General features: G+C 35.5%; 1 protein-coding gene across 2 annotated transcripts in view; it reads right to left on the reverse strand.

Moving 5' to 3' along the window:
* Positions 1–1,775: 1,775 nt before the first annotated feature.
* Positions 1,776–22,646, reverse strand: part of si:dkey-192p21.6 (uncharacterized protein LOC565246 homolog) — a 33,547-nt gene continuing 12,676 nt past the window's right edge. For both annotated transcript variants that reach the window (XM_051915844.1, XM_051915843.1), the window contains exons 9-19: positions 21,746–21,822; positions 20,937–20,967; positions 20,239–20,399; positions 16,226–16,338; positions 15,876–15,997; positions 13,993–14,116; positions 13,484–13,570; positions 12,224–12,301; positions 6,477–6,547; positions 4,929–5,041; positions 1,776–4,848 (exon numbers count right to left, since the gene is read on the reverse strand). In XM_051915844.1, coding sequence (XP_051771804.1) covers positions 4,667–4,848; positions 4,929–5,041; positions 6,477–6,547; positions 12,224–12,301; positions 13,484–13,570; positions 13,993–14,116; positions 15,876–15,997; positions 16,226–16,338; positions 20,239–20,399; positions 20,937–20,967; positions 21,746–21,822 — 1,159 coding nt within the window. In that variant the 3' untranslated portion in view covers positions 1,776–4,666. The remainder of the gene's footprint in view (positions 4,849–4,928; positions 5,042–6,476; positions 6,548–12,223; positions 12,302–13,483; positions 13,571–13,992; positions 14,117–15,875; positions 15,998–16,225; positions 16,339–20,238; positions 20,400–20,936; positions 20,968–21,745; positions 21,823–22,646) is intronic.

Here is a 22,646-nt window from a genome sequence, read left to right on the forward strand (position 1 = left end):
ATAAGGTTTTCAATTCCATACATGTTAATTTTTGACAGTAATAATTATCTTTGCTGGTTTCAAACAGCTTGTGCAAAAAGCTCTCTCTCTCTCTCTCTCTCTCTCTCTCTCTCTATTTCAAAGATATTTTTTGTCAAGTTCGGGTAAGTTGTCACAAGTTTTAACATTTTTGCTGTTCATGGACTGCACTGTATCACAGTTGTTGTTTTTTTCCTTTTGTTATTTTTGCTTGATTTTGCTAAAAAAAAAAAAAAAAAAAAACGTTGTTTCATTGTGACAACGTATTCCATGTAGTATTAAAACATGCTGCAATTTGGGCATGTTGTCACAATAGATTAATGTATGTTACATTAACAATCTTTTTTTTCCTGGTCAATAACAGTGGAAATGAGTTTTGTTTTTTTGTATCCAAGACTTTTAAGGAATGTGTTGATACAGTAACTGACTTGTGTGACAACTAGCCCCACTCTATATTAGCCTAAAAAATAAAAATGTGAACTGTTTAAAATCATGCACTACGAAGAGAATAAGTCCAAATCTATGTCAAACAGGGGTGCAGGGTAAAAGTATGAGCAAAATAAGATTTGTCAAACTAATAAAATTAATGAAAGTAAATAAACTATCCTTGCAGGAACATTTTATTTGCCCCAAAACACAGTGTTTAATAAGAATCAGGTGCACAGGCACAATAATCAACAAACAGGACAAACCACACCCAAAGCCTATTGTTCAAAACAACAGTGTTCTAGAGAATTTAATACTGTCAGTATAGGCCAAGGATTAAGAGGGTTGTTGTGAGTTCAAGATGGTGTCGGCCCATTTTGGCCCTGATGTCTGGCAGTGTCTAGGACCAGTCTATGTCTGTGCCGTGGTGCTCTTGGACCAGCTGACTGCTTAGCTCTCTGTGAAGAGGGGTAAGCATGATGCATTACTCTGCCTCTAGGGCAACCCACCAGTGCATCACAGGGCAATCACTCCAATCAACGTCTGCCCTGATGGATGCCAAATGAAACTATAGTGGAGACTTCAAATTAAGCATACATAAGAGAAAGAGGGCAACCAAAGATGCTTTGGTTTGGTAACAAAATAACTTCTCTGTTGTTTTGTATCCAAAAGATTAATAGGGGTATTTTACAATCATAAAACCCTCCAATTCTGGGCTATTATGGAAATAGCAAAAATGTGCGTCCTATTTAGAAATAAATAAACAACCAGAGCCACTTGCCAGACAGTGCACTTTAATTGAACACACACACACACACACACACACATATATATATATAATTCTAAAATTAATTACAACTTTAATCCGATATAATAAATATTATTAAAATATAATTAATATTAATAATATTAAAGATAATCATTAATCTATAACTGTCTAACAGAGTTAAATGAATTTAATGACAGTATAGTAATTATAATTTATAGTCATTTTAAATGCAAATAAATTATGTCAAAAAAACAACAATACACAACAATTATAACTGTGGCCCATAAAAATAGAGCACAAAGATGTTGTTTCCAGCTCCACCTTTTTGTTCAGATGTTTGTTATGCCGTATAAATATTTCACTTACTCTGCATATTAACCACAGGATGGTTTTGTTTACATAGCAGCATGTAGGCTCATAACCATATACATGATGCAGATTAAAAAAGCTCAGGTTACTCTAAACCAGACACACAGTGGTATTTTCAGACATATGGGCAATGTAAATCAATATAGATAGGCAAATGCATAGGCAGATTCATGACATATACCTCCCTTTTAAAAAAAAAAAAAAAAAGTGGTTACTTGACAAGATCATTTTCAGATGAAAGGCGGTCTTATAATAGATAAGATCACAATTTTTACTGTCAGATTCTGTCAAACAGATTCTCATTAGTACTGCACAAGTAGACAATAGGAAAGCGTTGTTTACATCAAACATGGTGGAGCTATTCTCAGTGGTATTTTGCTAATATAGCTTTGCATCTACAGTACATGCCTTGCATTAAATAATAATGATGATAAGTACTTGATTAATAAAATATTGATTCAAAAAGTGCTTACTGTGGTACATAAAGCTATAGCTCTTAAAAGAAGTCCATATTCCCACTGGGACATGGAGTAGCACAACACTAGTCATTAGTCCATTCCCAAAATCAGTTGACCAGTTTGCTTCACTCATAAGCTCTACTTAGTTTAAATGGGTAATGTGATACTCAAAATGAAAAGCTTTCTCATTAACTAACAGAGAGAAATGGGGTTCAATTGAATTTCATGCAGAGTGAACAGGTTCACATGTTTCAACCGCTTCAGTAGACCATACATATCCTTCAAATCCAGAGCTCTGGTGCAGCAGATTTAAGATGATACAAAAACTATATACAAAATGCACATTACATATATAAATATATATTTTTGCTTACAACAGGATCAACACAACTGTTGTATTAAAAAAGACACAACAGCTTCTGCAGATGTTGTTTATGAGTGAGAGGTCAGCACAGAGCCATTTCTGAGAACTCTGTGAGATTAAATCTTCGCATCCTGACAGCATCTCTTCTGACCACTTATAGCCGGATTTGGTGATACTCTTCTAACCTCAAGCAATGGCTAATTTCTGAGTGAATTTATTATTGTTGATCAGTGGTTCTGAACAGAAAAGCGTCGCAAGTCTGTTTAAAAGTAAAGAAAATCATAAAACGCAACTAACCAAATTGTTATGCATAGTTAAGATAACAAACTAAATACACTGTAAAACCCGATAAGTTCAGAATACTCAAAACTTTTGTGGACACCTATTACCTCAAAACATTTAAGTAAACCAACTCATTTTTTTTTTTAAGTTAACTAACTCAAAGATTACGTTAGTAGAACTTAGAAATTTAATTTTGTACAATACAAACTTGTTAATTACAATTTAATTGAATATTGAATAAACAAACTCATAATCTTTATGGTTAAGTGCTAGCATGCGCTAATGTAACTATCAAAGAGCCTATCACTATATACTTGCATGAATTGTTAATCAACATGCAGTATATATAGCCTTGAAGTTTTGCAGCCTCATGCACTACTCTTCACCGAGATGGTAACCCTAAAACTTCAACATAACAGAAACACCTTTAAATAGCAAAATAACAGAGCATTAAACAATGACACATCTCCCCCTATATTAATCTTGAGCAAAAACACACAAAATAACACTTAATTCACATTTATTCTCCTTACAGTCTGACGAAAAGCATGCTGGGAACTAGAAATCTGCTGCAACTCAGTTTAAGTTCCACTTACTGATATCAGATTTTGAGTTCACATAACTTTTTTCTATTAAGTACAATGAACTTTCAGTAGTATTTGAGTGAAATGAACTCATTTAATTTAATCAGTAAAGCTGTTCGGTTTTTAAAAAAGGACACTATATCTTTTGCTGTCGACATCAAAGGTCGTACGTCCAATCAAAAATTATGTATGTACAAATTTATCTATAATTTGATAGGAGTTCACCAAATTACACAGATGACCTCATACTCAAACACCATGAACAAAGCTCATATGTTCTAATAAATTATAAAATCTAATAATAAATGTTAGATTTTAAGATCTACAAATCTAAATTTGGGAAATATCTGCACTAACAAAAAAAGAAAAGAAAAAAAGTATCTGCTTAGTAACAGAAGGGTATGCTTGGCAAAGATGGGGACTGAACCAATCATTAAGAAAACAAGTGTCTTCTGAGGATGGGACACTGCTCAAGTTAATAGGTGTCTGGGACACCAGGTTATGATCTTTAAGGGACAGTTCACTCCAAAATAAATATTTATGATCACTTAATCACCCTCATGTTGTTCTAAACCTGTTTTTTGGGAAATTTCTACCACAGGGTCTAATAAACAAATTTCGGGTCAGGATCTTTATGCAAAACCAGTGGGGAACCATTGCTGCAGAGCATGAAAAAATGTGTGCTTGTGACTTAATTCGACCTCATGAATACGACTTGACAGAAAACATCAGTTTTTTTTGCGTTACATGACAATTTCCGTATGTGCATGAGATCTGTCGTGTAATTTCCCTGATTTTGCATTAGTGAGAGCATGAAAAGTGCTGGCCCCAGAAACACTCCTCAGTGAGCCGTCCAGCTTGACCCCTATTAAAGGGCTGTCAGTTGAAGAGCAGATGGTACCCACTCTCTGTCTCACAGCAGCGAGGGGGGGTGGCCATGGCAACCGATATATAATGGCTACCCCTCAAGTGGCAGAATCGCTTGTTCTAATTTGTTAAGTACCACTTCAGTGAATTTGATTTAATCACTACGTTCAGGTCTTAACACAACTGACATCAAATAAAACATTGCAGGTGTCCATGGAAGACAGTAAATCTGATCCCTTGGTCTTAGTTCTTATGCCTATTAACTAAATGAACACAGTAATACACCAAATTCAGCTTTACAAACATGAAAAGAGACACTCATCACTACTCGAATATAAAAATATAAATGGATCCAAGATGGTCCTGTTTAATATACATCAAATAGTACCATGTACTAAATATGTAAACATTATGTTGTACTTATTTAATAATTTAATTAAATAATTTAATAATTAAGACTTTATTTTATCCTCTAACTTAAACTAAAGAGAAATCAATGGACGTTTATGAGACAAAAATCCCAGCAGCATCAGATTTTAAGAAAGAATTTTTTGCGGTACAGCAGGTAGGCAATGAAGACCCAAAGTGCGGTACCCCACATGTTCTGGAAAAGCTGCTCCCAGTGACTGTCCTGGAAACGCATCTCCCAGCTGAACGGAAAGTAAAAGCCCAGCAGAGAATGGCCAACATAGACAAATATGGAGTTCATCCCTGTAAAGAAAATGCACAGTAAGCTTTTCTGGATTGGATTGGCTTATAAAACGATGCTTTAAACAAGTGAATTCTCGTACCAGGATAAATGAAAGGTTGGCCGCCCCACCATTCCTTAACATCCACAACAAAATACATCACACCCAGTAGCAAAAAGGACAAGCAGCCCATGCATGTCACAAATGACAGGGACCTGAAGACAGACAGAAAATCTGTGTTGTATGATCTGATAAGACAGATATGTGCAGAAACATATCTTTAAGTCCACAAATAAGCTTTGAAAGATATGCATAAAGGACCAGAGGTGCATTGCGCTATTGAAAAACTTTGCCAAACTTTTCCTGTAACAACGAGAACTGGGGACTAAATAATGGATGGACACATAGTAGTTTCTGTGCTTAGAGTTTTCCAATAAGAAACATAAGCATCCAAAGTGAAGCCTTGGCACCTGCTCAGTACAACCATGTCAATAAGTCATGTGCCTCTGTGTTCCTAAGTGCCAGGATGCTCGATGGAATTTTATCTAATGTAAAATGGCTGCATCCCAGAGCATCGTTTATGTCAGCTGAAGCCGGGCCAAAAAAGACTCTTGGCTAGGAGTTAATTACTTTTAGGGATGAAGACGGACATACTCAGGGGCTCAATAAGCTGGTATGATGAACTGCCTATAAAAATTTAAGCAGGTATATGCCTGTACTCAAACAGGTACAGTAAAGCATGGTCTCAGAGACAGTGCACATACAGCAAAGGCAAGATGAGGTCAAATTAAATGTGAAAAACCATAACGCAAGTCTCATATGCAAAAAAATAATCAGTATTTTTTGCCGGGTTTCCTAGTTGAAACATCCTTTAAACAGTTTTATGGTTAACTAAAACTATTAAAATATGTTTTCATTAATTGAAATAAAGGTGAAATAAAATATAATTATAAAACAAATGTATTTAAAAATTAAAAAAAAAAAAAGAGTTTAAGTTGAACTGAAATAAAAAGAAATGGAAATATAAAAAAAATTATATTAATATTAAATAAATAAATACTATAATGTATATAAATAATACTAAAATAAAACTGCCTTAAAAAGATTTTTTTAAACATTTATTTTATTCATTTATTTTTAATTATTTTAGTTATTTTTTTCCCACTGGCAACAGTTTTTGCTTTAAGCTTAAACCTCACAAGTTTTCTTTTTTTTGGCATACACTGTAAAATAGATCAACAATGGTATGAATGTGTTGAACATTTCTGTTACATGCCATTATTTATTCTAAGGTGTTAGATGACAAATTATTTAATGTGCACCGGTCTGAAGATGTAGGGCTGACCTCATCCTACTCAATTTCACAACAGGCGGATGAGATAAGCCAGAGTTTGGCAAGATATATGGTTGGGAAAATAAAACTGCTCACTCTCTCTTGGCTGTAAAGAAGAGTGATCTAGTTGGACAGTGGATGTATCACCCGCTGCGTCTCACTCCTGTGCCAGTGGGGGTGATTATTTACAGGACGTTCTGTCGTTAGAGGTAAGTAAACGCGTGTTTTAGCAGCCCCTGATTTGTTCCTGCTGGAGTCTCATCTCTTCTTTTGTGGATGGAGAAGCGGCTGGATTTAGAGGGTCAGGAAGCACTTACCAAAGGTTTTTATTGACAGGTATAAATCCTTCGTCTCTTGTGCACTTAGAAAGGATGGCTGCAGAGATTCCCTGAGGATCAGAATAAAACAGATTTCAAATCAATGCAGACCTGTAAAGCAAGCATTATCAGACAACTCAAAAGCAGCACCGCCATGAAGAATCAAGCAGATTAGCTGAGGCTCCCGGGAGGTGAAGCCCCTCAAACTAACACGCAAAACACAGATCCATCTCCTCATGCCTCATGCAAAACTCTCAGTCTTCTCAAGTTTTACATTTCTACATAGCAACATTTTTTTAGATTGCTTTATATTCTCAGTTCTAACCATTAAAGGCATCTGAAAAATAAATGATTTTCTTCCTTAGTATTTTTGTCTTGTTTTCCAGTTCAAATATCTAAACATTCTTAAAGGGATAGTTCACCCAAAAATGAAAATTATCCCATGATTTACTCACCCTCAAGCCATCCTAGGTGTATAAGACTATCTTCTTTCAGACAAACACAATCGGAGATATATTTAAAAATATCCTTAGTCCTCCAAGGTTTATAATGGTTCTGAATGGGGGGGGCCGCATTTTGAAGCTAAAAATAATGCATCCATCCATAAAAAAAAAAGTAATCCATAGGACTCCAGGGGGTTAATAAAGGTCTTCTGAAGTGAAGCAATGCATTTTTGTAAGAAATACATATTTAAAACTTTATAAATTCAAATAACTAGCTTCCGGTGGACGACCATAAGCAGAATGCGCAAGTCGATTTGCGGTGGAAGAGTATCCTTTGACCTGACGCACAACGTAATGACAAACGCGGAGGCGCCGAGGATAGAGCAAAACAAATCACCGGTCATGAATTATAAGTCTAAAACGCTAATTTTTAAAGAGAAATGTCGGAGGATTTCGATATAAGAGAAAGGTGCTTAAATTTGTTGCGCAGCCCTATTTGTTTGAACCGCGAGAGGCGTTTAAGCTTACAATACTCCTACATCCTGCGTCATACAACCTTACGCATTCTGCGCATGGTCGTCCACCGGAAGCTAGTTATTTGAATTTATAAAGTTTTAAATATGGATATTTTTCATATAAAAACACATCGCTTCACTTCAGAAGACCTTTATTAACCCCATGGAGTCCTATGGATTACTTTTTTTTATAGATGGATGCATTATTTTTGGCTTCAAAACACAGCCCCCCATTCACAACTATTATAAACCTTGGAGGACTAAGGATATTTTTAAATATATCTCCGATTGTGTTTGTCTGAAAGAAGATAGTCATACACCTAGGATGGCTTGAGGGTGAGTAAATCATGGGATAATTTTCATTTTTGGATTAACTATCCCTTTAAATCAAGATACATTAACTTTAAAAGCAAAATGACAGAAGATATCAGGTCTTGTTTTCTGAAAAAAAAATAAAAAAAGAGATCAAAGTGAAGTGGCTTTACACTTGAAACAAAAAAATATCTGCCAATGGGGTAAGAAAAGTAAACTTGTTTTCCTTTTAAATTAAGATTTTTCTTATTGGCAGATATTTGTTTCATGTTTTAAGCAAAATGTAAATTAATTTTGAGAAATTTTTCAGAAAACAAGACTTAATATCTTAAGTAATTTTGCTTCTCAAGTAAAATTATCTTGAGTTAGATATCTTGTTTAGATATTTCTACTGGAAAACAAGACAAAAATACTGAAGAAGAAATTTTTGATTTCTTTATTCATTTTTGCAGTGAAAGTATAGTTAAAACAGGCTCATTTAAAGAAAATCTTGTGCTTTTGTGAGGATAGACAGTTGAGCATCCAAACCTGCTTGTTAGGAGGATATCCATCATTTGTATAGATGACAGAATCAATGGTGTGGAAATGGCCTGGCTGGCTCTAGATTGAGTCTCCAGGCTATGCAGGCAGGATGTGGGACAATCATTGCTATGTGGGCCAATCGCTCAATTTCAATCTCAAACTGCAGAGTTGTGATCGTTGAACTTTAATTAAATCAGGGGCCTTGTTTACTGGGACGCCGAAGCACAAACGGCTTCAAATCATCCCACAATCTGACAAAGGTTTCATGCAAACTGCAACAAGACAACCCCTCTCCCTCTAGACGTGCACCGTTTTATGACTGTTGATGTGGTGGGAGGTAATTTTTGTTTAACCAGGATAACGTGTTTGAAGAGCACATTAACAGCACAAGAGGCTGGTTGAGATGTGCTGCTTAAAACATTCTCAGACCTCAGAGCTCTCCAGAGATGTCAATGATAATTGATTGTTTGCTTGCGTTATGAGATGAGCACTGTTTATCGTGAAGCATGAAGCCTGTAACGGTCTTGTTGGTCGCCTGAATCCTTAGTTATATGCTCTGTGGTCCAATCCACAATCTATGTTTTTACTGACGTCAGAGTAGGGATGAAGCATTAGGAAAAAGTTGAGAGGAAAAGAAAACATGTAAACAGACATTTTACAGCTAATAAAAACAAAGAATCTTTCCCAGCAGCTAAGCTTGCTCTTCTATGTATCCTCGAAAACATGATCACAAAATCAGAATAAAAAAGAAAAATTGATTTGAATATTATGCCAGTGCTATATTATACACAAACTGTCTTTGTGTTGCACAATCAGAGGCTGAGGCAGTGTGTGAATAGCGGTGGCATAATTTTTTGCCTTTAGCTAGTTTATTTTATCATGCTACACCTCTAGGTAAAGTGAAATAGATCTCTGTTCATTTATTTCAGCACCTCGAGCAGTGTGGCCCCATAATGCTGGCCAATATGATTCAACATACAGCTATAATGGCCCGATTTGTCATAGGGCTTGGGAATAATGAAATTTAAAATACTGGGATCAGGCATCTGCGTACTGTAGATCTGGGTTCACAACAAGCACGCTCTCGCAATAGACTTCACTGTGATAAGAAGAATGGGTGTGTGATTAGGGTACATACTAAATAAATGTATATGAAAAAGAATATCCTTCAAATATAATATGCAAATGAAAGAACAAAGAAAAATAACTAGGACTGTCAAACAAACAGAGAAATGCTTTGAAAGTGCCAGAGTGTTCATACTTTTCTGGAAAGTCAACCTACAAATGGCTTACTTATAGTTTCTACATATTAAACTTGGATAAGCATTTTAAAGGGTTAGTTCACCCAAAAATGAAAATTCTGTCATTACTCACCCTCATGTCGTTCCACACCCGTAAGACCTTCGTTTTTCACAACACTGATTCGAAACAAAAGATTCGTAAAGCTTTGAAGCTTCATGAAGCATCGTTTTGAAATTGCCCATCACTAGATAATGTTGAATAAAGTCGCTATTTTGTTATTTTTGGCACACAAAAAGTATTCTCGTCGCTTTATAATATTAAGGTAGAACCACTGTAGTCACATGAACTGTTTTAAATATGTTTTTAGTAGCTTTCTGTGCATTGAAAAAGGGAGCTGGCAATGCAGGCCTTATTGAGCCATTGGATTTTATCAAAAATATCTTAATTTGTGTTCCGAAGATGAATGAAGGTCTTACGGGTGTGGAACCACATAATGACATAATTTTCATTTTTGGATGAACTAACCCTTTAACATCAAAATAATTACATATCTTCAGTAAAAAAAAAAAAAAAAAAAAAAAACCTCCCTAGGTAACATTAAAGTAGTAGTATATATACAAAGTAGTATATATATATATATATATATATATATATATGGACTCATATAAATGGCCCATCTTCAAATCTTTAGTCCTTAGTAAGTATAAACAAATGACATGCAAGCTTTGATAACCTGCAACATTCTTGCTCATATTAATAATAAGCCAGCTCATATTAATAATAAGCCAATGGCAAGCAAAGGCATTGCTGAGAAATGCAGGTCATTTGCCCCCGTCATCCACAGCTTTATGTCTTGAGTTTGCCAGACAAAACCCTTCCATCAGCACCTGTTGTCTCTAGAGAGGGCATTCCAGCAGCTCTCCCTCCAGAAGTCCAAAACAAAACACTACAGCAAGGCCTTTCATGGAAAAGAATCCTGCAAACTCCCTTTTTGTGTAGATCCTCTGATCAACATATGCTGCAATGTGCAGAAACATGATTCTCCTTTTAATAACCTTGAATAAATGGCTACACAATTTGCTTTAGATTAAACACACCATATAACTCGAGCTTGCTTAACTTGTCATGCTCATTAAAACTAGAAAAATACAGAGTGGAAATGCAGATAGGGTAAATTCACCCCACATGGTGCAATCAAAAAGCTTTCTGCAAGGGAAGGGCAGCAGTAAGTGAACTGTGCTGCTTTCTTTGCCCCTTAAAAACATTTCTAGTAGCACATGGCTATTTCCCCTGAGACGGGGGTTTAAACATCCTCATGCACTTCCCACCCAGCCCAGCTTCTGCTCCTTTTGTCTGTGGGACCACCCAAATGGAACACTTAACCCGCAAATCTGCCAGTCTTTTCCTATCGTAATCTCAATCTAAGATCTAATCACATTTTTGTTTCACCAGTGCAAATCTCAGCGCCAACCTAGCAGAGGTCATAGTTTAGTTTAACTCATGTTCTGCTGAGATTGATTATACATGTTTGGGATCCCAGAGACAATGCTGATGTGTAAAAATAATTAATTTCAAAATTACATAATTTTCCCTCAGACCCCAAACATCATACATATACCGTTCAAAATTTGGGGTCAGTAAGGTTGTTCTTTTTAAAAAAAAAAAAAAAGAAATTAATACATTTATTCAGCAAGGTGACAATGAAGACATTTATACTATATAATAATATAATTTATAATATATAATAATAACTGTTTTTTATAACATTACAAAAGATTTCTAATAGTTTTCAAATTTCAAGATTTCAAATAAATGCTGTTCTTTTGAACTTTCTATTCATCAAAGAATCTTAACAAAAATCATGGTTTTCACAAAAATATTAAGCAGCAAAACTGTTGATACAAAATTTAATACATTTTTTAAATTTTAATTTAATAATAAGAAATGTTTCTTAAGCAGCAAATCAGCATATTAGAACTGAAGACTGAAGTAATGATGCTGAAAATTCAGCTTTGCCATCACAATAATAAATTACATTTCAACATATATTATATTAAAAATCAGTTATTTAAAATTGTAATATTATTTCACAATAATAATGTTTTTAAGATATTGTTTATTCAAATAAATGCAGCCTTGGTGAGCATTATAGAGTTCTTTCACAAACATAAAAAAAAAAAAAAACATACTAACCCCAAATTTTTTGAACAGCAGTGTACAGTAACAATTTTCATGCAGGACATCTAAAGTGTGTTATCAAATAATTTTTTGAATATAATAATTTCTCATAATATTAGAAAAAAGTCAAACATGATTCTTTAATGCCTATATGTTTTTAAAGTTATTAAACATGGTATAAAACAGGTTTTAAAACAAATAACAGTTTTTTTTCTGTCATGACTGTTGAACCAAAGAACCAGTGGAAATTAATATGCAATAATAGCGGTAAAATTCCAGATACAAAAAAACACACCAGACATCCGTGAGCCGAACAAGCCATCCGGTTAAGTCCCGAGAGGGGCGTGATAGCAATCTCTGCCTTGGAATTCATTCAGTGCATATAAACAAATATCATATGACGTCCACCTATTTCATAAACTGTCTACATCTACAAGCAATATAACACTTACAGAGAGGGCTTTGCTGCATTGCACAGTTATTGTTGTTGAAATCAGCTTTTTTTAATTTCTTGTGTAAGTGCGTGTGCACGTACCAGGATGAGGGCCCAAATCAGGAATCGTGCCAGGATACCTTTATTCATTTTACGAAAAAACAGGAGAATCTTTCCAGCCTTCGGAGACAAAAACAAAGATTATTTCCAGTATTAGACTACTTAATACTTAAACACAAGCTTTTATTTGTATAGCAAAAATATGCATATTACGCTTGTACTTTAGGCCAAATAGGTCATAATCCTCTAAGCAAACTAAAATAATTAATAGAAAAATAGATTGCTGGACAATAATGCTTATCATACGTCACACTACTGATATCATGTTCGGACAAAGAGAGAGGATGTGAGCAGTGGTTGTGGCCCTGAAAAAGAGCTCAAGTTTCAACGCTCCCTGCGCAGCCATGCACGGCTGTGAAGTTGGCCGCGCTTACTGATTAATTCGGTGATGACGAATGAGCCTCAGCCGAGGACGCTGGAGCGGACGGACACAGACGGAGAGGCCGACACCTGCCGTGTTCTCAAAGACATGTTGATTGACGGGCTTGGCGCTAACTGTTTTTTGCCTCCGCCCACAGGGATTTCAGCAATGCAACTGAGTTTGCACGGCTAGTTCTCACCGGTCACCGGGGCACTGTCATCATCAAAGGGTGAGAAACTTTTTTGACCTTTGCCAGAGACACACACATCTGTCTACAACAGCGAGGACCACTGAGACAGAACAGCTGTTTGTCTAAGAGTGCTGCCAGCAAATCCAGTTCAATATTATAGATTTGTCATTGTTAGTTGAACTAAAAGTGAAATTCATCAATGAGTCAAGAAGAGAACATGCTGAACAAGTCAATGATCTATAGTCTGTCAAATACATGGTTTGGATAAATCACATGTTGGGCTTTGGATCAGGTTTGGGTTCTCTCTCTCATTTGTCACTGGATCACTTTTGTTCTTGTCTTGGTGCATGTCCTGCAATAAGTGAATTTATTTTTACTTTATTTTTAAATTTTTTTACTTATACAGCTAGATCTGGTTCTTGAAATTGATTGGAAAATATTCCAAAAGTGCTGCTATTTTTGTTTGTATCACTCCGATTGTCTGTGTTTGCGGCATTCCAGACAAGATGTTACATTTGGAACTACTTTTGTTGAACTAATTAGCGCAATTACACAAAATAACTGTCCATATTGTACCAAAAATGTAAATTACTCAATATTAACTTCTTGTTTATAGAATTATTCTTGTTTATAGCAATATCACAATTGCTTATTTGAAATTGCTGAAATACTGTACTATACATTCAATTACCTGCATGCCAAAGAATCCCATGACTATGGAATTAATTGTACCCAGAACACCCTCTGGGTCGAAGGGCTCTGTTGTATGATACAAGACCTAAAACAGAGAAAATTGTGAATAAAGTCAAAACAGTACCTGAGAACAGAATGTATACATATTACACTTATTGCAATTCATACAATAGCAATATAATTGCCATTTTAATCATTATGACTAGCTGTACAATTAGCTGGTCATTATCGCAAAATAACCCCAGTGTGAAACCTTCTACATTACTACTCATTAAGTATGTCAATAAATGGACATATTGATTTGTGAAAACCATGGTGTGATAAAAGAGACACAAAACCATCAGTGTAGGAGATTGGTTGCAAGGCAATGGTTAAATATACATTTTTAGATCTAATTATACACAAATATTTTCCACACAAACCCAATTGGTCAATCACAATCAAGTATTAAGTATCAGATATGTAATGCATTGAACTGGTTAAAGATGATCAGTACATGATTCTCACCTTGCATGTTGGATACCAGAAGATATTGTCTCCAAATAACCACCTGTCTATATACGCGGCTGCCCCTCCTGTGCAATTGGGGTATAAACCATCATCTCCAATACCACCAGCTCCTAAATATCCACTAGCAAAAGAAACACAACGTAATATAAACTGCAGTTCAAAAGTTTGGTGTTTGGGGATATTTTAATGTTTTTGAAAGTCTGCTCACCAAGGCTGCATTTATTTGATCAGAAATACAGTAAAATAAAAAAAGTATTATGAAATATTATTACAATTTAGAATAACTGTTTCCTATTTTAATATATTTAGGGCCTGAGCACCGGTGGTGTGAGGACCCTATTGTAATTACTCGGTCTATTATTCTTCTTCTCCGAAATGAATTGCATTCTTGAGGGCCTAAACATGCTCGAAAACTCATGAAACTTTGCATACGCGTCAGGAGTGGTGAAAATTTACGTCTGATGTGGGTTTCAGAATTAGGTGTGCCAAAATGGCTCGATAGCGCCACCTACACAATTTCAATTAAGCGCCCTTCGTGCTACGTTTCACATACAAGTATGTAATTTGGTAGACACATGTAACAGCCCAATACCTACAAAAAAGTCCCTGGGAGCAAAATCTGTAAACCCAACAGGAAGTGAGACATTTTGAATTTTCTCTGCAAAATTTTTTTCAGTTTTTGCCACTTCCCGACGTTGTACTTTAATGAACTCCTCTTAGAGCTTTAATCAGATAAATATCATATTTGGTCAGTCTAATCTAAAGACCTTGGTGACATTAAATTGCAAAAAACTTGAGTTTTCGCTGAAGTGCATGTCCGTGGCGGCCTGACAAAATTCGATGTTTCGCCATGAAACAGGTAGTTGTTGTAACTCGGGCATACAATGTCCAATCTGACAACAGGAAGTGATGTGTTTAACACTGTGATGCACTACTAGTAACATACTAAAATATGCAATTGCAATTGAATTATTGCAATATGCAATAATTCAATTTATTGTTATAGTGCTGTTCATAGCGTGTATATTGTCCCCCAAAAAGCTCAAAAGACAAAAAAAAAAAAAAAAAAAGCCAAAAGTGACAGGGCAAGGAAAATGTTTATCTGAGGAGTTTTTGGTTTAATTATTTATATGGAAGTGTGTTTGGAGGTAGCAAAATTTGAATGCTGCACTGTGCTGCAACACAAAGACAATGTTTGTAAGGTCAAAATGTTTTTTTATTCAGGCGGAATTACTGGTGCTCTGCATGTGATCGTCAATGTCATGCAGGGTCAGACACACTGAAAAAAATCTTCAAGGAGAGGAGAAGGAGGACATAAATGGAAGGTTGAGGGGATACAGAGAGAAAAACTGAGAGAGGCAGAGAAAGGATGATGAATCCTTTCTCTCTGCCTCCTTTTAGTGCACATGACAGACTGAGATTGGCTAATTATCCCCTCTGAAGCGGCCGCCAAACACTCATAAATCACAGATCTCATAAGAGCCGCAGAACACGGGCTTGTACGGCACGAACCCTTGTGCATTCAAAGACTCACAAACACAACAGCACACAAATGACCATATTGCGATGCATATATATGCGCATTTGTGATGTTAATGTCCAACATTACTGGCGTCCCACATATATTCTCAGCGGCACGCTTGTTTAATAATGCTAACATATATGTCACCCAAGGAATTACCTTGATGTATGAATGACATTATTATTATGTTAATAAAGGGATGAATTGTAGTTAATTCAGGCTTGACAGACACATTACACATTAATTACTGAATGCACAGGATTTATATTCCATATTACTGTGTTTGTATTGTTCAATGTGATAGTTAATCTTCATTACAAATATGTATGGTCAAAGCCTGACGCTAATATGAACTCACGTGGGGCAGTTTGGAACTGGTAGTAAGAAAGTGAGACACAGCCACATGGTCTCCAGCAACACAATGATGAGCCACTCAGGCCAGTATAAAACCATATCCTGAATGGGGTTCCACCAGTTATGCTGAGGGGAACATGCAGAAAACACACAGGGTTAGAAATCATTCAGTCTTGCATGTATATGTTATATAACTCAACAGTAATAAGGTAATATAAAAAAAAAAAAATCACATGACAACACATTGACTTCATTTTACTGTAACCTCTGGCAATTAATCATTATTTCAGAACAAGTGCCTTCCTGCACAGATGTCTGATCTGAGAGAAATGTGAGCCATAGTGTTTAACCCACCTCCCTCAAGGGGATCTCTCTGTGGGGAGAGAAAGTCTGCATCACTGCCAGGACAAAATAGGTGAAACCCAAACGCTGGAGCACTCCGGGTATCCGTAGCCAGGACCAGGATACTAACACATTTATGCACACACACAAATATAAACATACAAGATTACTATTACAGACTATTGATGGAAAAACACACTCATATATGATGTATTTTTAATAGGCTTGTATTTAATAGAAGCCAGCAAGCATGTCAAGGGAGGGCTTTTTTGTGTGTCTTTAGCTGTAAAAGTGCTTTTCCTAAGAAGTTTAAATCTTTCTTTGGATTCAACTCTGTAAAATATTGGAAAGATTTAACAAGGTTTAAAGGAAATTTTCGCAGGAATATACTTTATTCAGAACTTTGCTGTATGGCATTTTCTATCACAATTCACAATTCAAAAAATACACTGCATTGTATTGGATAATAGTTCAAACAGTCCAAACTCAATGGTGACAATTAAACAAAATTTGAGATTAAAAGAAAGTCTGAACAAATGAGCAACCAAATGCGATAAAGAAACAGTAAAGAAAAAAAAAGGAAAAAAAAAAAACAATTGCAGAATTTAGCACTTTTATACTCGCACTTTTATTCAGCAAGGATGCTTTAAATTTATCAAGTAAAGACATTTATAATGGTACAAAAGATTTCTATTTCAAATAAATGTTGTTCTTTTGAACTTTATGTTCATCAAAGAATCCTGAAAAACATAGTTTCCGCAAAAATATTAAGCAGCACAACAGTTTTAACATTGATAATAATGAGAAATGTGTCTTGAGCACCAAATCAGGATATTAGAATGATTTCTTAAGGATCATGTGACACTGAAGAATGGAGTAATGACGCTGAAAATTCAGCTTTGCCATCACAGGAATAAATTTTAAAGTATTAAATATTAAAATAGAAAACCATTATTTAATAGTTAGTTATTTAAAATATTAATAATATTTCAAAATATTTTTGACTGTATTTTTGATCAAATAAATGCAGCCTTGGTGAGCAACTTCTTTCAAAAAAAGTCGTAGCTACATTTGAATGGTGGGTGTATATATACACATATATATTTCCTGGTTCAGTTCATTAAATCACAATAGAGTATATAGCTGTCATTTAATTTAACTGTAGAACTACTGTGTATCCTATACAGTGAATATACAGCAACTAGTTGCAGGGAATATAAAATACATTAAAACTACATTTACAGTACATCTAAGGTCTGAACACTTATACAGGGTGTTGTGTTGTTTTTCACTGAAGAGAAGATTTATGTTTATAACACAGGCTAATGATGGTTATGCTGACACAGACCCAGGCTGAGGTGAGAAGTCTTTCACTGCAGGACAGTAGAGGTGTGATCTACCCTGCCGGAGACTAATAATGCTTATCTGAGGAGATGCTGGCGGGGAGGGTGATGTGAGCGAGCGATACAGAGCGAGAGATTGATGATAATCTGCACATTAGTTAATTGAAAACCTCTTTGTGGCACATACGAAGGGCCACAAGAAACAATATAATACTGATCATTGATCCAACAAATCAAATAAAAAGCGGAAACACTCCACCTCTGCACATAGAGACAGGAAGTGGTTCTGTGACTAATGGTATCTGTCAATTAAAACCCATATACACACACTTTCTATCTACATCAAATCTGCTCTGTAATTTATCAATCAAAGAATTGACAATCAGGAATTTTGCAAAAAGATCCATTTACAATCAACAATGTAATGATTTAAATGTGTTTACCTGTAATGTATGAAATTATGAAAAGAAAGAAAAGGGTAAACTATGCAAAACTGGGACTGTTTTGGTAGATAAAAGCATTAATGCATATGTTTCCATGATCACGCTTCTTTAAATTAAGTTCAAAGGAGGATAATGGCTTCAGTGACCAAGCAGAGACAGACTGACTAAAATCTTCACTGGTGCCATGTTTAAATAGATCAGTTATTCAAATGATTTTCAATGAATTGTAATACATTTTGTTGCATTTGAATGCAGGTACATCGGGGGAAAATGGTTTCTAAACATCATTCCGAGTGATTCACAGGCTGAGGTATCAGAAAGGGAGAGAGTAAATTTTGCAGTTTAGGGCAAAAGCTGTAATTACATTACATGAAGTTCCATAAAATCCACTGTGCAGCTGTCATGATGAAACCCTATCTGTGATAATTGACCATTAACGCCGAGCTTGTTTTTGCTCTGTGCACCTCTGTTCAACGGCCTGAGATATTATGATTGCTACTAGATCACTGGAAAGTATCACAATATTTTTGTTAACTTAGTTACACATCCATCCTGCCAGACAGCTAATACTGCTTTGGCTAATGTATGAGCACTGCTCTGTTCTGACCTGTCAGACGGTCCTCCCTGCCCTCCTCGCTTAACCCTGACAGTCCTAATGTGCTGCTGTGAGGCCCCAGATTAGAAATTTAGGCTTCTTTTCTTCCATCATTAACAGAGGCTAATGGACTTCATTTGTAAAACGAGGATTGGTGACTTGAATATGTAACACTTTCGTATTACGCGATGGAAAAGTTCACAGTGAGATTGAAAGGTGCAGGTCACTCTTTGTCTGGTATCAGTCACTGCCACCCAGAATAGAACAGCAACTGTAATGAGATTTCTTGCTTTCTATTGTGCTATGATAAATCCAATGAAATACAAGATGATGCAGCATGTCAATTCAAACTTTGTGCATGTGCACTATTGACTTTTGTGGACTGTCAATGCAAAGACATCATTAAAGTAATCCATATGTCTCCTCCAGTGTTGTAACCTCAATTTTATGAAGCAAAGCGGGTGCTTTGAAAAGCATAATTTACCACTTTATGTTGTTACCACTTTAAATATTAATCTCCAACAAGCGTTCACGCAACGTCTGCTCTAGCGTCAACACAACACACCGTGGTGCTCTCGTGAACGTTAGTTGGAGATTAATATTTTGTGGTAAACTATGTTTTTTTGTGCAAAGAAAGCACTTGTGTTGCTTCATAAAATTGAGGTTAAACCACTTGGGTCACATTGATTACTTTAATGGTGCCTTTACTACCTTTCTGGGGCTTGAAAGTGGCAGTTGCATGGACTGTCAATGGAGGGACAGAAAGCTCTCAGATTTCATTAAAAAGATCTTTATTTGTGTTCCGAAGATGAACGAAAGTCTAATGGGTTTGGAATGACATGAGGATGAGTATGACAGTATTTTCATTTTTGGGTGAGCTAACCCTTTAACTAACATTAACTAACAATGACATTTGTTACAGCATTTATTAATCCTTGTTAGTGTTATCTAATAAAAATGCAACTGTTCATTGTTAGTTCATGTTAACTAATGCAGTTAGGGTTAGTTCACCCAAAAATTAAATTTCTGTCATTACTCACCCTCATGTCGTTCCACACCCGTAAGACCTTCGGAACAAATTAAGATATTTTTGATGAAATCCGAAAGGTACATGACTTGTCCATAGACAATAATATAATCAACATTTTCAAGGTCAAGAAAGGTAAAGACATCATTAAAACTGTTGATGTGACTACAGCGGTTCAACCTTAATTTAATGAAGCGACGAGAATACTTTTTGTGTGCAAAAACAAAACAAAAATAACAAAACAATATATAACATTAAGTCACATCGACTGTTTTAACAATGTCTTTAGTACCTTTCTCGACCTTGAAAGTGTCGGTCAAATTGCTGTCTATGGACCAGTCATATACCTCTCGAATTTCATCTAAATTATCTTAATTTGTGTTATGAAGATGAGCGAAGGTCTTACCAGTGTGGATTGAAATGAGGATAAGTAGTTAATGACAGAATTTTCATTTTTGGGTGAACTAACCCTTAAACTTATGTTAACAAATGGAACCTTATTGTAAAGTGTTACCAAAACCAATAACATAAAATAAAATAAAATAAAATAATAAAATAAAGTTACATTAAGACTTGTAGAGGGAGACTTAACAATACTGTATGTATAGCCTACTCACAAAATCCATCTCTTGGGCTGTAATTCATGAAGCAGAACCCGATGAGCATCAGGACGATGGTTCTCCAAGTAACCTTGCGAAGAAGTTGTAGCCATGGAACACCTTTTCTATGCATCGAGTTGAATGCTAGCACTACAGAAGTACCTATGATGAACACAAACCTTGCCAAAGGATTAAAGACCATATTACTGTCACATACAAAAACATAACGTGTCATTTCACTGCTGGGCATCACTACTGATACTTATGTGTGCTTCTGGGACATATTTTTGCCCTGGTTAATGCAAAATTTAAGTAATTCTGTTTTACTGATTTTTGTATGTCAAAAAACATTGAAGGAATGAGTGGTAGATTGTGTATGCACAGCTTTATATGAAAATTTTTTTTGTCCTTAAACATCTCCATAAACAAACCCACAATTTAAGGCTGATGCTGCATTGCTGGACCTTATTATGCAGGCCTTTTTTAAAGCATTCATTGGGTATTACAAGCTTTATGTATACTCTCAGAGAAAGAAAGATTAATTGGCATAGGCAAAGCATTATAAATGGTACTGGGTTGGAAAAGCCTTTAAATCTGAATGGTTTTGAAGGCAGATGCAAACTGTTGGACTGAAGTCCCACTCTTTTCCATATTAATCTCAAAAATGGAAAGTAATAATTCTCCATCGATTCGTTAAGTACATGCTGGCAGCTCACCAAGGCATCACAAGATCAGCTACTGTGAGACCTGTAACGTACATGGAAAAAGACATTCATGCACATGAAAACCACACACACACACATCTACAGTTGCTGGAAAGTTGGCTGTTTGATTGACACATAGTAAATGCATAATCTAATTGCTGAATGACTGACAAAATTAGTTTTATCCTCATAATCACACTTAATTGTAAACAAATGGTATAATTTAGAGCATACTAACTGATGATAAAAGATCGTGTGCCCTTAAAAACATTGTTTTCTCATTATTTTTCGATTTTCAGACAGCAATGATTTATAAATGCTCATACAGCCATGACAGAGGAGGCCTCACAGTAATATGAAAATCCATCTGCTTTCCCTTATGATCAATACAATTCTGCTGATATGATGAAGAGGCCATTATGATCCTTAAATTGAGTTCATCTGTGAATACTCCAGGAGATGTGCTTCGTAATAGACCCCCATTAAAATTTAACATGCAACCCCTTCTCATCTGCGTCCTTTGAGGATGTTCATCCAAAAGTCATGCTGTAGATTTGAAGTATAAAATTTATGCAGAATTAAGGTGCAATAAAGCAACTTTAAACGTAAGTATTTGATATCAGTACATTAGGTCTTCGGTAGTCTGTAAAGATTTATGATGTATCAAAATAAAATACTCATAAAAGTTAATTTGATTAAACTAATTTGTTTAATTTAAGTTTACCCTACTCAAACCAATTAATTATTTTGAGCATTAGGGTTTACAGTAGAGAGCTCATTCCAGATCATTATATATGTAAACAATCAGCAAAATAACCCACCATTCCATGGTGCATGTTGGAAAAACCAGTAACCACCGCCTCCATAGTTCACAAACACCATGACAGTCAGGGAGAATCTGTAAACACAAATGACACTGAAAATGTAATCAGAATACAGAGTAAAGATTATTATCCAAAAAGAATATTAAGCAAATATTAATTCAAATAACGCTATTGCTAACTGTTAAAAAATGTGCCACGGTTTCCACAAAAATCTAAGCAGCAGAACCATTTTAATTATATTTCTCAATATAACTATATTTACTGTATTTCTGATTATATAAATGCAGCCTTGGTGAGCATAAGAGACTTCTTTCAAAAACATTAAACAAAGCTTACTGACCCCAAAATTTTGAACAGAATACAAACAAACAAAAATGATAAATTATCTTTACATAACTGTCTCTTGTACATTTGAGGTAAACTGTATCAATATTATGGATCATAACGCAAGAGGGTTTAGCATTTGTTATATATATCAAAGACGAAATGCTGTGTAAGGTAATGCAACCTAAGCATTATGAATCACTCAGGAAATGAACGGTTGTCCTCTGAATCGCCCCACCCAAAAGTGCTGACTAAAGCCCTCCGCTGTAATTTATTGTAGACGTGTAACTTAGAGCAAGGAAGCCAAGCTGCAACTTATTGTGCATGATGGAACACTACATTGAATTAGCAACAGCAAGAGATGTTTTTTATTGCACGTCAGAAAATGCATGTTTGCACTATGCAGCATAAATATACCTGTGGACACGAAATTGATTTTGGTGATCAAACTCTGAGACAACCCCTCAGCTATTAAACTGACAACACTTAGATCATGGTGTTGAAGTGTGTTCTCTTTGGTTTCTCTGTATAAGAACATACTGAGAAACCAAAGCACCGTATAGACCTTCAGATA

Source organism: Ctenopharyngodon idella, chromosome 13 (genome assembly GCF_019924925.1).
Source record: "Ctenopharyngodon idella isolate HZGC_01 chromosome 13, HZGC01, whole genome shotgun sequence".
Taxonomy (NCBI): Eukaryota; Metazoa; Chordata; class Actinopteri; order Cypriniformes; family Xenocyprididae; genus Ctenopharyngodon; species Ctenopharyngodon idella.